Here is a 14,809-nt window from a genome sequence, read left to right on the forward strand (position 1 = left end):
AAGAAATTGTTAAATACTTTTATGAGAAACTATAAATTCATTTAATTATATATTTTTTACTTTATTAATTTTCTCCACCTGAGTTAAAATATCGAATATAATGATAAATGTTGAGATATATATATTTAACAATAAAGTAAGAGGTAGGAGGTAAAAGTTCGTTTTTTACAAATAAATTATTTAAAAAATATAATATTTATTTTAAAACAGAAAGAAAAGAGAATAAAGAAGCAGATTAAAACAGACAAGCTTATTACCAACACAATTTTTCCTACGAAAGTGTTAGTTGCAAGATATTTTTTGATATTTTTCAACATATTTTTTAGTATTACATTAAACTTATGCGAATCTTTGTAAATGACATGAATTTTATTTTAGTATTCACATATAAATTTCAACTAATAATAAATTATATGCAAGGAAAAAAGAATTGCCTTCATTTCATTTTACATTTATTATTTCAGTCTATCACATAATGAATTAAACAGTTACATAGTCAAATTCAAAATGGGATATTTGACGTGCAAAGTAGTTTTTAAGAACATATTACAATGAGATGTGCAAACATAGATATGGACAAATATATACCAAGAAGAAATGACTATATTTTACAGAAGTGTTTTGTACTATGTGTTAGAGTTTTCTTAGCTTAAACTTCAAAGAATTTTCTTTCACGTGTTGAAGTAGGGAAAGACGTGTCTGTAAAGACTCTTAACACTCAAGAACAAAACTATGTGAGTAATGCATGCCTAGTCAAGGTTATCATGGAGGTATTTATAGGTTGTGTTGTTTAGAAAAAGTGTTGGGCGCTTTCTTCGTCATAAAACTGTTACATCTCTCAAAGAAGTTCACCACATGATGTTGGGAATACTTTTCATAAGTGGAGTCTATTTTTATAAGAATTGTGTGCCAGAGATACATTCATAAGAAATAGTAGTTAATGGTCAAGTGATGGTAGTTAAACTGAAACAATCTCACATCAATTAATGTGTCCAATTAATCTGTGTCAGACCACATAAATAGATGAGGTTATTATGTTTATGAAAATAAAGATTGAAAATTGTAAACTAGTATAGAACTAGAAGTATAAAACAATAAAAAAAATAGGTTTAGGTCGGAGAATTAAGATTACAAATTCAGAAATATAAAAACCAAACAGGACAAGCTCGACATCATACAGGTTGTGAAATTAGAATATTCCAAACTGCAGTTAAATACACCGACTCATCAGATCAAATACAACTCGTCAACCTTTAACTAATTAAGAATAAAACGTGATTAGGAACAAAATTAAACCGTTGGTATCAGCTGGAGGTTTGCTGTCACTGATTATACTTACTGACACAATATGTATAAAAAATGTCAACTTAAGGGTCATCACCATTTGTGACAAATTTTAGCGCAAAATTTAGCAATATCTTTACAAAATCAAACGACTTGCCATCTACATTCATTTTTAATTTACCTTCAAATACATTAAAAAAATACATAATATTAATTTCACTTCACAATTTCATTGAATCCTAAAAACTTTCATTTTAATGAGTTAAGGACCGAAACTTGAAACGTTAACTAGCAGACTAAAAATTAACCAAATGTAAAGCTGTCAATAGTCAATTCCAACTCACCACTTCATACAACCTAATAATTGAACATTTAGGAAGGCATTATATGAGGATATTAATAATGATCCTATGAGACAATATATTATCATTAAATAGTCAATTCCAGCTCACCACTTCATATAACTTAATAAGTCAATTATTAGTATATACTTTTAGCATAGAAGTGCTTACAGAACCACATCCATTACTTTCTTCCTCGTCATTATACAATCTGTTCAATCAATTTTCCGTCCCAATTCTACAAACCTGCAGCAACTGATGTGTATAATTGAGTGTCATTTTATGCCAAAATAATTGAGTCATCCCAACCAAGAGTCCAATATGCCCTCAATAATAATTGAACCAACAACAAAAGTAATATTCATTCTTTAAACCATAATAGTGTGCCATATAAATATCAAAGTAAAACTATCCGTTGAAAAAGATAACCAAGAAAACAAAACTACGTGTGTGATCCACAAATTAGTACAAGGAATCATTAAATGACAAACTAGCTCCATATAATACCACAAAAAGAACCAGTAGGCTAGTAACTTCTGCCCCAGTATGTCCACTTTGTTGCAGGCTTTCCAGACGCAAAGCACTTAGTGCCTGTAGACCAACCACGATTAATAAGCAACACAAATATTAATGGTGATGATATTAAAGAGCGAACATTACATAACAAACAAAAAACATTCGTAGATAGTGAATTCATACAGAATCGAAGGCTGCTTGTAGTTTTAAAGCTCTGTTGCATTAAAAAATAATAACACCTGCATAAGGACAAGATTATACCTTCTGGGAGTTCTGGCTGATCAAAGGGGCTGCAAAGAGTCTTAGCTGCTCCCATCTCACCCTTTGTTCTCGCTTTGACATCAGCCTCCACCTCCTGAAGCATTACAGATAAAAAAAACTATTACACATAATACAACTATGCAATACCTCACAAGAAAAATATACAATAAAAAATGGAGCTTATAAAACATCAAACCAACACCAGTTCTTCAAGAGGACATAATTTGATAACACGAGCAGTTCAGTACTATTTGAACTTTATGATGTTATTCTAGCTAGCAAAGACAAGCGAGAAATAAATTATAAAATGTAATTTCTTTAAGGTTTGACACTGACAAATGCTTCGCATTTCACTAATATCACAATGACAAAAGACCTTCTACAGTAGCCAACAGACAGGAAATTCTAAAATAGAAAGTATTAGTTTACTAACCCGTAATAACAGTTTCAATAAAGTATGTGTGATTGACCTCATTAAAATAGTGACACTAGCATAAAACTCAAACAACGAATTCCTTGAAAATGAAATCAGGTCAAGACACCAGGAACATTATATTTGAACAAAACACAATTCATACCTCCTCATCACACCATGGAGCTAAGATCATTTTTCTTTGGTTCAAAGCTTGCACAAATTCATCCCAAGTGTGTACAATCTGAATGCATTCATCTCGTTTTTGTTTTGCAATATCAAACAGGTTCTGCTGAATATTATGAAGCAACTTTTTTATTTCAACAGCCAAATCAGCACTAGCAATGTCTATCTTTGCTCCATTATCACGTCGAACCGCACGAACCTATGCAAAATCCAGATACTTATTTGGTGTTCACTGACAAACTAGCAATGTAGAAGCAAAACGACAAATACAAGGATTGATGTAACACTATGCCAAAGTTGCGTACCTGCTTATTCGCTAAATCTTTTGGCCCAATTTCAATTCTTAGAGGAACACCTTTCATTTCCCAGTGAGAATACTTCCATCCCGGAGAATAATTATCTCTAAAATCCGATTCAGCACGAATACCAGCGTCAGACAATGCATTCACAGTTGCAGAACAGGCATCAAAGATTCCTTGAGTATCAGCGTCTTTGTAAGGCACAGGAATCACAATGACTTGTACTGATGCTACTTTAGGAGGCAGTACCAATCCCTTGTCATCACCATGAACCATCACCATGACCCCAATCTGTAAGAAAATAAAAAATTTAAATACAAAATGATGTGGAGGAATCCTCCAATGCACGTATATTCCAGAGATCAAAGCTTACAGTTCTAGTACTATAGGCCCATGAGTTCTGCCACACCATTGCTTTCTCTCCCTTTTCATTTTCAAAGTTTATCTCAAACATTTTAGCAAAGTTTTGGCCCAGACAATGAGAAGTTGCACCTTGTATACCACGACCGGTGTTTGGAATAAACGCCTAGCCAAATATAACATAAAAATTTTATAAAAAGTTTGCACCACTAAAATAACATCAGGCAAAGAATGTCAGATGAGTACCTCAACACTGGTAGTGTAAAGCCCTCCAGCAAACTTCTCGAGCTCACTTTTCTTACCCTTTATGACAGGAACTGCCAAATACTCTTCATATATACGCCTATATAATTCCAGAATGTCAAGAACCTGAAACAGGAATAGTTTAGAATATTTTGGGAAAAATATCCAAAAGATAGGAAATTCGCATGCCTAGGTGGAGAATACAAAATAATGTGCATATAGTGTGCAACAGAAGCAAAAAAGAAATGCATAACTAATTTACCTACTGTTAGAACACCAAGAAAGGGAACATAGTGACCTGGTTTATAGTTCTCCTTTAAAAAGGAACTTACATAGAAAGATGACAGAAGGGCTTAACAACTCTTCAATAAGTATACAAAGACAGAAGATGACAACTGATGCAGGTTATACAATAAACCAAAAAGGAAAATTCCTAAAATAACTATTTGGTGGCTTACCTCTGCATCTGCTTCCTCCTTTGTTGCAAAAGCAGTGTGCCCTTCTTGCCAAAGAAATTCACGACTCCTGCAATCAGAACTCATAAGCCCACGCAATAGACCAGAAAGAAGTTAAAAATTATAAATTAGTTTACATGACAGCAAGTATGTGAAACAATATTAGCCATCTGACATCTAATAAGGGAAACCTCGTGCATTAGGCTCCCACTGGTGTATCTGGAAAAGCTAACCTGCCTCAGTTTACAGAAGTGAGTGTCATTTGACCTACTCTAAGTTTAATTGGGAAACCCAGTGCATAAGGCTCCCAGGACTTGACACATGACCACTAGGTCAGAACAGCAAGGCTCACCCTCTATATATAAATGATAAGATATTTAACATAAAACAGATACTATTTCTTGCAAATTCAAGATAAACCAAAAGACAAATTACAAGCATGTTCACTAAGACCAATTCACCATAATCACCACTAGGGGAACATCCACTCACAAATAAACAAGCAGAAATTTAAGGCATAGTGCAATAGATATACAGAGGCTGAATGTTCCAAAATTTGAAGCCTCTAATTTAGGTTTGAAATTGTTTTTTTGTATAAATACCAGCCAACAAATCATTATATACCATGGCCCATAAGAAAAAAGGAGAAAAGAAAAAAACTATTCACTACCTGATGAATGGTGTGGGATTGCTGAACTCCCATCTAACAACATTACACCACTGATTAAGTTTCAAAGGTAAGTCACGATGTCCCCTTATCCACTTAGAGTAGTAGGGATACATGACAGTTTCACTAGTTGGACGAATAGCAATAGGAATTTCTAATTCAGATTCCCCGGATTTTGTTACCCAAGCAACCTGATGCATGAGTAAGACAATCAGACAAGTACTACTGTTTTCAGAATAAGTCCTTCTGGAAGGAAATGAAGTTATATAGATAATCATACTGCAAGTCATAATAAATATCTATTTCAACACATGAAACGTGTCATTAGCTAAATGAAACAAACTTCGCAAAACTACTTTTTTTTCCTTGTACATCACAATCCAATGTATAGCATGCCGCCCAGATCAAGAAAGTCCCAGACTATTGAACAAAAATTTGATTTAAGAATGCTAAATACAACTAAATCAATTTTCCTGATATTCACAGATAATATTCCAAAGTTAAAAAAAAAAAAAAAAAAACTTGATACAACTCGTTGATTAATCAACATTACATGGCCAACAAATTCACAAAGTCTCACCTCAGGGGCAAAACCCTCAACGTGATCCTTCTCCTTTTGCAAAACTCCGGGAGACACAAACAAAGGGAAGTAGCAGTTCTTGATTTTCATTTTCTTTATTTCCGGATCGAAAAACTCCTGCAGATTATTTTCAACATTAGAGCTACTCTGACCTATGGAAAGACTAAAAGAAACAAATCTGCTGTATGCATATTTTGAAATCTAATAATCATTCACTGAGTGAAATTTCAGACACGACACAAATGTATCACTCACTCATAATCTAAAACAAAACAAGAATTAAGAAACTCACTTGCATGATCTCCCATATTGCCATGGACCAAGGCCTCAAAATATAGCAACCAGATATATCATAGTATTCAATCATTTCAGCATTAACAACAACCTGTCACAATAATCCAAAGCCAAAGTCAACCAACACTACACACTAACGAAATTGTTAACAGTGAAACAAGACCAGATCAGGATGAACGAGAAGCTTTGACCGACAACAGATCAGGAAAAAACAACAAGCAGAAGCCATGAAACGCCTCAAAATACCTCAGAATACCACTCGCCGAAGTTCTCCGCCTTTCGGTGCGTGAGACCTAAGCCGGTCTCCTTCTTCACCTCCTTCTTCTTCCCACCTGCAAGGCTTCGTTCGCTCGCCATTAGAAGAAAGAACATATAGATACACGAATGCGAATACGCGTGAATAATGCAAATTACCGGATTGCTTAGCAGAAGCTTTTTTGGCTTCAGTCCCCGCCATGGTGAAGGAGGAACACCTGATCCTGCCATGGCCAAAAAGATAAATGTTAACATTAGGAAGCGGAGCAGAGAGTCATATCGGGATTGGAATCCAAGCTGCAAGTTACCCGTTGCAAAGATGCCGAAGACGAGCGAGACGCGCGAGAGCGATTGTGGCGCTTCGGTTGACCCTAGGGTTTTCACTTCAGATAAAGTGGTCCACTGTGCGCCCTCCACCCTCTTTAATTTCTTACACTCCTATTTTTTTTACTCTTCACTGTGCCGCTTCAATGTAACGTCTGCTTTGTTTGAGTAAATTTTCTCCCTTTTATTATCTGTCTTCATTTTATTTTAGTCGTTAATTAATTATATTATACTATTTATTCATAAAAAACTCAACATCATTATTTTTAAATAATTATAAATACCTTATCTTATTCCTAATTCCTGACATGTATAAAACTATATAAAAGTAAAATAGTATCTTCACAAATTATTTTTTATTGTAATTATGCTATTAGTTTATTATTAAATTATACTAATTAACAGTTATCATCTTAATAAAAGAAGTATGTTTTTATTTACTTAAAATACCCAAAACAAATGTTATAAATTAATAAATTGACTTCCTAATTGCATAATATATAAAGACAATGCAAGAAATTATTCTCTAGTCTACTTTTATATTGAAAAAAATTGATTTTTAAAATTTAAAAACGTATGAATTTAGTCACTCTTCTTTTATAACCAGCATGTTTTTTAAAGATGGAAGAAATTAAATTAAATTATTTTATAAAAAAATTGAAGACCAAATTCATCATTTACCAATATAAAGAATATAGACATCTAACCATGTTTAACAAAAAAAGTAAAGGGATAACAAAGACATTAAAAAAAACATATTTACAGTTATGATGTTATGTTCTCAATCAGGAAAGTTATTATTAGGTTGTAACTTTCTGAACCCTTTAACATGAAAATAAAAACTGTTTAAACAAAACATATAAATTTCCTGGGAGTATAAGATACCAAAAAAAATCTTACAAGTTTTTACTAAACATGAACTGATTGTAATTTGAAGATAAAGTTATCTATTTTTTTCTACTCAAATTTTATTCAAACATACTCATAGTCATTAAAAAAACAATACATGATCGAGAAGGCGCAATGACAAAAAATTAGTTAAAATACTGTTTACACACTAAAACATGCTTCTTGAAAAACAACAAGAAATAGCAATTGCAAAACATTAAAAAGAACATTAGAAGAAACTATTAAGAACGTTATAAGTAATATCTAAGAAAAATTGAGTTTCATTTGAATCATACTGTCAAATTATCAATAAAACTGATCTCATAATTAACATCGTTGTTATTGTATCACCTGCCTAGCATCACACAATAAGCAATTTCTACAAAATTTCTTAAATTTATTAAACCAAATTACAATTCTAAACATCGTCCTACTGTGTTAGTGATCAGTCTGCCCGTGTTAGTGATCAGTCACCAACATAAATTCTCCAAATGCAGAATAAAATTTCAAAATAAAATTAATCCTAAGACGTATTTCACTCATGTTCCATAGTTAAAACTAAAATCAACTGTACATCTAAAACAATCGGGTGAAAGAAAAACATTCCAAAAACAGAGATTGAAGAATACACTTGGCAATCGGCAGGTGGTATAAATATAAATAACGAGAAATCCTTTTATTGCTCTATGGTAACATCTTAACCGTAAATTGTGAGAAAAAAAAATCTCTACCACAGTCATCCCTCACCCCTGCCCCAAACCAAAAAAAAAATTCTTTGGAGGTTTCTTGGAAGTGAACAAAATGAATGGGAGGAGGCACTGAAGCGAGAGTCTTGGGAAGACATCTGCAAGATCACATTGTGTTCCCCAAATCGTGCAAACAAACTTGGCTTCACCAACTTAACAAAGAATAACCAACGAGTTGAAAGATGCAGCGCCAAAGACCCTTTAGATCTCCATCATCAGCTTGGTTGAGGTGGCACCACTTTCAAGCTTCGCATCCATTCACAAAAACTAGGATCATCGAAATGAACAAAACTGGCTTTCAGCTTTGTACGCTGTTCTGATGTCAACGACCTCAGTTGTGGGAATCTTGCCTCCTGCAAAAAATAAATAAATACAATTTGAGATTTGGAGCAATATTGAAATGTCGTTGACTGTTTTTGAACAAAATCATTTTTCCAACAATTTATTTGGTCTCAGAATTAAGAATAAAGTGCTAGTACTGTTTACCTGCTCATAAGGAGGATCCTTGTGCGCTGGGATGAGACGAGAGACAAAATACCGAGCCTGGGAGCTACCCTCCTGTTTCAAATGTAAACTGATTGTTATAGTTTGTCTTATAAGAAGAATATGAAACTGGGTGTGGTGTGCATAAAGAAAATTAACCTTAAATGCAAGGATGCGAGGAGCTGGAAAACGGCACTCAGTCAGCTCTTCTGCCAATGTCCTACATGCGGCTAGAGCAGCAGCACTTCTTCCTTCATCAGCTGCAAGTTCGGCACCCTAGGATCCATCCAACAATATTTAGAAAAAAGTATATATATTACGATAATACAAACAGTACAAGAAAATAAAAATTCTAAACAGGGAAAGAATCTGGAGACAAGGCAAACAAAATTGTCAGATATGAACTGCAAAATAATTCATTAGTACAAATATTATATTCATAATCCAAAATAATTCATTAGTAGAAATATTATACTCATAATCACAGATTATAGGATCGATATATTTTGGGTTGATTAATTTTATCAATTTCAGTTTCAATATCCACGGTTTTAACTACAACAGTGTTGCCCGCATGGTCTTCAGTATGCAATTGAAGTTGTAGTTGCCCTGGAGACACTTTTGCTGATGAGGCATTGTTTAATGTCTTCTCTAATCATCCATGTTACTGAAGTCAATAAAAAAGGGTTCCTCAAATCAAATTCCAGGGACAAGGAAATATTACTGGTTCACCAGGTGAAGCATGAAACTAATGGGAAAAGGTGGGACATGTGGTTGGGGAGATAGGATTCTTTTATACAGAGAAAGAGAAAAGTGGAGGGGGAGATAGGATTCTTTTATACAGAGAAAGAGAGGAGTGGAGGGGGAGGTATGCAATCAGTCATTGACGACAATTCAGCTTTAGGCTTGGGAAAGGAAATAGAAGGTTCCACTAGTATTTCCTGTTAATTCCTATTTATGTTTTGGATACTTGGGTATCTCATTTTGTTACAGTTGAAATTAGGAAGACCAAAACTAAATTTTGGTAAAACTAAAGAAGACCAAATGTGTAATTTAGACCAAAGTAAAACGAACGTCTTTAAATGGGCTTTAAATATAGGGTATGTTTCAACAACAAACCCATTCAGGCATCCAAAAGATGAATAATTATAGACCCCAGCTATAAACTACCCTCGATGGCTAAAGAGGACTCTCCCCCCTTCTGTTACAGTACAAATAACTAAATCCTTAATTTTGAGGGAACAAAGACCATGAGGATAAACAAGCAACACCAGCATACCCATAATAATTTCCAACACAGCACATTTTTTAATATAATCCAGATCACAAAAAGATCCAAATAAACAACCAACTATATAATAAAGAGGAGTGTAAACAACAAACTCCTAACACTACCTACAATTAGTTAAAATTTATTAGAAACTATAGAATCATGAGAATGAGACTCACTAAACAAGTGGAACCATAAATTTTGAAATTTTCAATAAATTTCAGTAAAAAGTAGAGAAAATGTGTTCAAAATGTGTCAGAGGGCGTCTTGCTAGCATTTCTCGTGTGATAAAGTTAAATGTGACTTAAAACATAACACTCAATTCCAACAGTAAATCTTTAGTCCAAATGCTTAAAACAAAAAAATGCATTTATCATAAAAGAATTCAAAGTCAAACAAGTTAACAACATGCAAGGAAGAAATTTTAGTGATGGGAACATCGAGCATTTATCATAAAAAAAATCAAAATCAGAAGAATTAACAAAAATTGAGGAAGGAATTTCAATGTTGGTAACCCATTCCATAATTGTCTAAAACAGTTATGCACCATCTTAGTCAAGAGATTTAAAATAAAAGAACGTTTCCTTTTCCCAAGTATGGGTTACCAGTTGCACACCCTTGGCTAGCCATCTGGCCACCAGCCTCAAGCTGCTGTTGGCAACAGTGGCCCTATAGCAGAGGAAAATGGAGAAAAACAAGACAGGAAAGGAAGATAATAAAAAATAAACTAAGAAAAACAATGGACAGATAATCTATGTGGCTTGGTGCAATTGCATCACTCGCCATTGCACATCATTAACATGAATCAAATTTGAAAACAGCATGAGTAACTTAATGGCTGAGGTAAGTGCCATAACAACCTACCCAACCCCAACACACACACAAAGGATAGAGTCTACAAGTAAATGCTTCACATCTTCAACTAAAAATATATCAGCCTAGAAAAGGGAAATAGGAGGCATACCAACCAAATGAAGACATCAGTGCCATGGTCAAGTACAACAGCCGCATCAGACTGCATAGCAAGATCATATGCTGGTAGCTCCTCAAAAGTTCCCCCCTCCCTGTGCATTAAACAACGGGGAGCTACCATTCTGAGTGATAGATCAAAGGATGCATTCAGAAACAAATTCCTCAGCACAGACCTCTCATCTTCATGGCCAATAATGCTTCCCAAGAGTGGTCCTCTCCTGAGATGGAAAAGGAGCTCTGGTAAGAGAGCAAGCTCCTTCGGGAAGCTGTGAAGTTTTGACTTGGGTAATTGGGAACCAAATTTTAGAGCAATATCCTTGATTCTTTCATCTATTGTTGTTCGCATATCAATTGCATCAGAATGGTTTATGGCTCGTAACAGGGTTCTTTTTGCAATGAGGACAGAGGCCACTTCGTCCTGAACACTCTCAAGATATGCCGAAATACTATCTACGGTTGGCAACCTCACAGTAATGACTCTCGACACATCAGCTTGATACACATTTGAATATTGAATTGCAAATTGGAAAAAGACAAAATCACTTTTAATATCTCCTTCAGTTTCCATGGAGAGAGAGAAACTTTGGGTTTCCTCAACACTTAGCATTTGAATATAAAGGGCAGTATCATTTTTAAATGTTTCATGGGTATCGACATGTGACTCTTCCCCTGGGCCGATGACTTGAGTAATGACAATATTATCTGATGTACGCAACTCTAACAAACCATGAGAGCCCGCTGATCTGGCAGATGCCCTTTGCAAATTAACACCAAAAGCTTCCCCAAAATCATCATGGAGAACAAAAACTCCACCTGATGCTTTTGCAAGAGGATGTAAGATCGGCACTCTTACAGGGCATGTTCCAGCACATAAAACATCAATTATAGTATTGTGCCGATGAGCCTCACGACCAAGATTTTCCATCCACTTAATTGCAGTCTTTTCCCTGTAAGGATAATTAGGATGACTAAAAGAATGAGGGACAGATCCAGGCCCATAAGTGTTCGGTCCACCAGCACAGACAATAATTCTACTATTTCCCCCTGACCTTTTGACCACCCCCCTGGACAGATCGGCAGATGGGCCCTGAATAATAGCAAGAGCAACCTCAACTGCAGTTCCTAAGCATCGGTCACGAGAAGCTTCTGGTATATTTAACTTGTATGCCCTCAGTGATGAAAAAATAGAATGTGCTACAGCCAGTGAAGCATGCATTGGTGACAAGTATATGCCAGTACCATAAATTAAAGCTTTCAAAGATTCCTGACTTGGTGATTTCTCCCCAGGCAGCACATCAGCAGATGCCATTGACTCTTCTGAAAGGTCATACACTGAAACAGTCCGACCATATAGTACAATTCCTAATCTCGTTGTTGGCGGGAGGGAGTCAACAAAAGCATGCAAAGAACTCTGTAGATGGTGTAGATGAGGTTCATCTAAACATTCATCTATAACAAGAACAATTGGTGCAGACATTCTAGAATCAGAAACTGGAACAAAACCGGGTCTCTTGTTCTCATTTTGAGCATAATCAAACATGGTTGAAGATAATTCCAGAAATCTGCGTAGATCTTCCTTGCTATGTGCAATGTACTCCCCATCACTTCCATTCAATTTCCTACATATAACACACTGCCACTGGCCTGATCCAAGTAATATGTTGCAATATATATTTGCATAAGCACCACAGCTTTGGCAACGATGAGGATCACGCTGTATTACCTGGGGGCCCATTGAAACCTCCCTCCCAGGAGAGACCAATGCCCCAAAACCCAAACTGGGCACATTAGCTTGTTTCTTCTGTTTCAGTACCTACTTAGCAAATAGAACAGAAAAGTTAATATCCACTAAAAAAATTGAGAATAATGAATGGTAATGCCTTGTAAAATTTTATACCTTGACTATGAATTAAAATAAACCAGAATATACATATATACCTTACGAGCTGAAAAAAGAACAAATGATGACTCTCCAACGGGAACATTGTCGTCTATACTATCGGAAACTTGATGCTGCAACTCAAACGATCCATTTGAAAATTGCAGTGGCGATGATGACGTTGACGTTGGCAAAGAAGAAACTGAAGAAAATGCAAGAGGCTGAGGCGATGCAGGCGATGTTCGAAAAGGAACCGCAGCTGGACGGACAGGCGACGTAAAAACCGGCGGCCCAGGAGGGGTGCTCAAGTGAGGAACAGAACTGCCAGTGGTAACCCCATTGGCTGGTGATACAACGTTAGGGGTTTTAACTGGACGGGAAGAAGCTTGATCTTGCTGTGAGGGCAGTTTTGGTGGAGGAAAACCAGGTGGTGACGGTACAAAATTACGAGGGGGCGGAATGGGATTCTTCTCAGGGGTTGCACTCTCTCTCTCAGGGGTGAACCCAACATTAGGTTGTGTTGGGTTAGCCATTGAAAATCAAGGAGGCCACTAACAAGAAACAGACACAGGTACAATATCAAGAAGCAGACTTCAAAAAATATACTGTGCTAAAGCCAGAATTGAATTGAAAAAAATCAATACAACCAAGAAAACACACAGACCCTAATCAAGATTCTTATTCCACTCACAGGACAATAATAATTCCCCAACTAAATTCTACCTAACCTGCTCAGATACTCAACCAAAGGGTACCCAGTAACCATCCATCATCAGCTGGTCGAGATCCCCTCTGCAGAGGAACAACCAGATCCCAAATTCAAGAAATGAGTTAGGGTTTGAATGGAGATCAAGATTTGGTGTGATAGGACTAAAGAAAGTGGGATTTGCGTACCTGAGAGAGAGACGGTAAATGTTGGGGGAATGAGAGAAGAATCAATGACGAAAGGGGCAAGAATCGAAATTGTTGACTTTTGGGCACTCTTCTTGCTAATTCCGAGTCCCGCGAGTGGGGATTAAAAAAAACGCTGTTCATTGTGTTATAAAGTCATGTCCCCTTGTTCGTAATTGGATTTGGGTTGGGACGGTTGGCGTTTGAGATTTTTCACACGCGAAAAAAAAAAAAAAACAGCAACGCTTAGTACGCAGTGAAACCTCGGTTTTTCATCTTACGTGTTCCTTTCCTTGTTGGCACATTGCTATTCGCTTACCTACGACAACTCCACCACAAGGACTTGCTCACACCTTCAACGCTGGAACACACCTTAAGTATGTCACTACTCCTGTACCACAATGAAGCACGTGCTGCAAGGGATTAAAAATGGTATCACTCATCAAATTAAAAAACTTAATATTTTAAAAATGTAAACATCATAAAAACATGAAGAATATATATTATATTTAGATAAAAACATGTAAACATTCTCAAAATATTTTTTTTACACGTAAACATTCTCAATATATATAAAGGTTAGTTAGATTTATTTAGTTCAATAAGGGTTAAATATGTTTTTACTCTCTCACACGATTTTGGGTTTAGTTTTTACTCGAAACTTTGATTGCTTTTAGTTCTCATAATTTTGAAACTATTATAAATAGTCCCTTTGGATGGCTTTAACTTTTGTTTGACGTGGCTAACGGCCAGCCCACGTCTGATGTCAAGTATGAGTTTATTCTCTGTCACGTTTTCCTTTCTTTTTATTCCAAATTTGCACACAAGCCCATAATTTCTTCAATGTTTACACTTCAGAAGGAACACTGCAATTAGGGTTCAAAAGTAACACCGCAATTAGGATTCAGAAGGAACACCGCAATGAGATTAAGTCATTGGCAGTCATCTCGCCGTACAGAAACACAGAAGGCGAAACCCAAATCGCCGTTGAACCTCCAACGCAAGGCCGCCACCACCTAGCCTCCATGCCGCCACAAAAACCCTAAGCCAACCACCTGGAAATCCCGAGCAGAAGCGCCACCGTCATCTCCTTCAAATCGCGTCGTCATCGTCGAGAGAGAAAACTAGAGCCATCAGATGGCGGTTTCATCTTCACCGGACCACCTCGTGCAAGTCAACGCGTCAACCTCCAAAAACCTACAA

General features: G+C 36.0%; 2 protein-coding genes across 5 annotated transcripts; both read right to left on the bottom strand.

Annotated features, from left to right (window-relative positions):
* Nucleotides 1–1,962: 1,962 nt before the first annotated feature.
* On the bottom strand, nucleotides 1,963–6,619 carry LOC108329524 (proline--tRNA ligase, cytoplasmic). Its single transcript, XM_017563767.2, has 13 exons — nucleotides 6,462–6,619; nucleotides 6,313–6,377; nucleotides 6,145–6,230; nucleotides 5,897–5,989; nucleotides 5,605–5,721; nucleotides 5,028–5,215; nucleotides 4,361–4,427; nucleotides 3,906–4,028; nucleotides 3,673–3,825; nucleotides 3,306–3,590; nucleotides 2,981–3,199; nucleotides 2,403–2,496; nucleotides 1,963–2,216 (listed from the first exon to the last, which is right to left on the bottom strand). Exons 2-13 carry the CDS (start codon nucleotides 6,353–6,355, stop codon nucleotides 2,152–2,154), a joined length of 1,533 nt encoding a protein of 510 aa, XP_017419256.1. The 5' UTR covers nucleotides 6,356–6,377; nucleotides 6,462–6,619; the 3' UTR covers nucleotides 1,963–2,151.
* A 1,392-nt stretch (nucleotides 6,620–8,011) lies between these two features.
* Nucleotides 8,012–13,805, bottom strand: LOC108329032 (protein transport protein SEC23). Of its 4 annotated transcripts, XM_017563011.2 has the most exons (7): nucleotides 13,610–13,805; nucleotides 13,444–13,507; nucleotides 12,775–13,266; nucleotides 10,829–12,649; nucleotides 8,754–8,870; nucleotides 8,598–8,669; nucleotides 8,012–8,464 (listed from the first exon to the last, which is right to left on the bottom strand). In XM_017563011.2, the coding sequence occupies exons 3-7, from the start codon at nucleotides 13,246–13,248 to the stop codon at nucleotides 8,327–8,329; spliced, it is 2,622 nt and encodes an 873-aa protein (XP_017418500.1). In that variant the 5' UTR covers nucleotides 13,249–13,266; nucleotides 13,444–13,507; nucleotides 13,610–13,805; the 3' UTR covers nucleotides 8,012–8,326. The 4 variants fall into 4 exon arrangements, with proteins under 4 accessions (XP_017418500.1, XP_017418502.1, XP_017418498.1 ...); XM_017563013.2 differs by lacking the exon at nucleotides 13,444–13,507; XM_017563009.2 differs by having other exon boundaries at nucleotides 12,775–13,507.
* Between the last annotated feature and the right edge of the window lie 1,004 nt (nucleotides 13,806–14,809).

Source organism: Vigna angularis, chromosome 2 (assembly GCF_016808095.1).
Source record: "Vigna angularis cultivar LongXiaoDou No.4 chromosome 2, ASM1680809v1, whole genome shotgun sequence".
Lineage (NCBI taxonomy): Eukaryota > Viridiplantae > Streptophyta > Magnoliopsida > Fabales > Fabaceae > Vigna > Vigna angularis.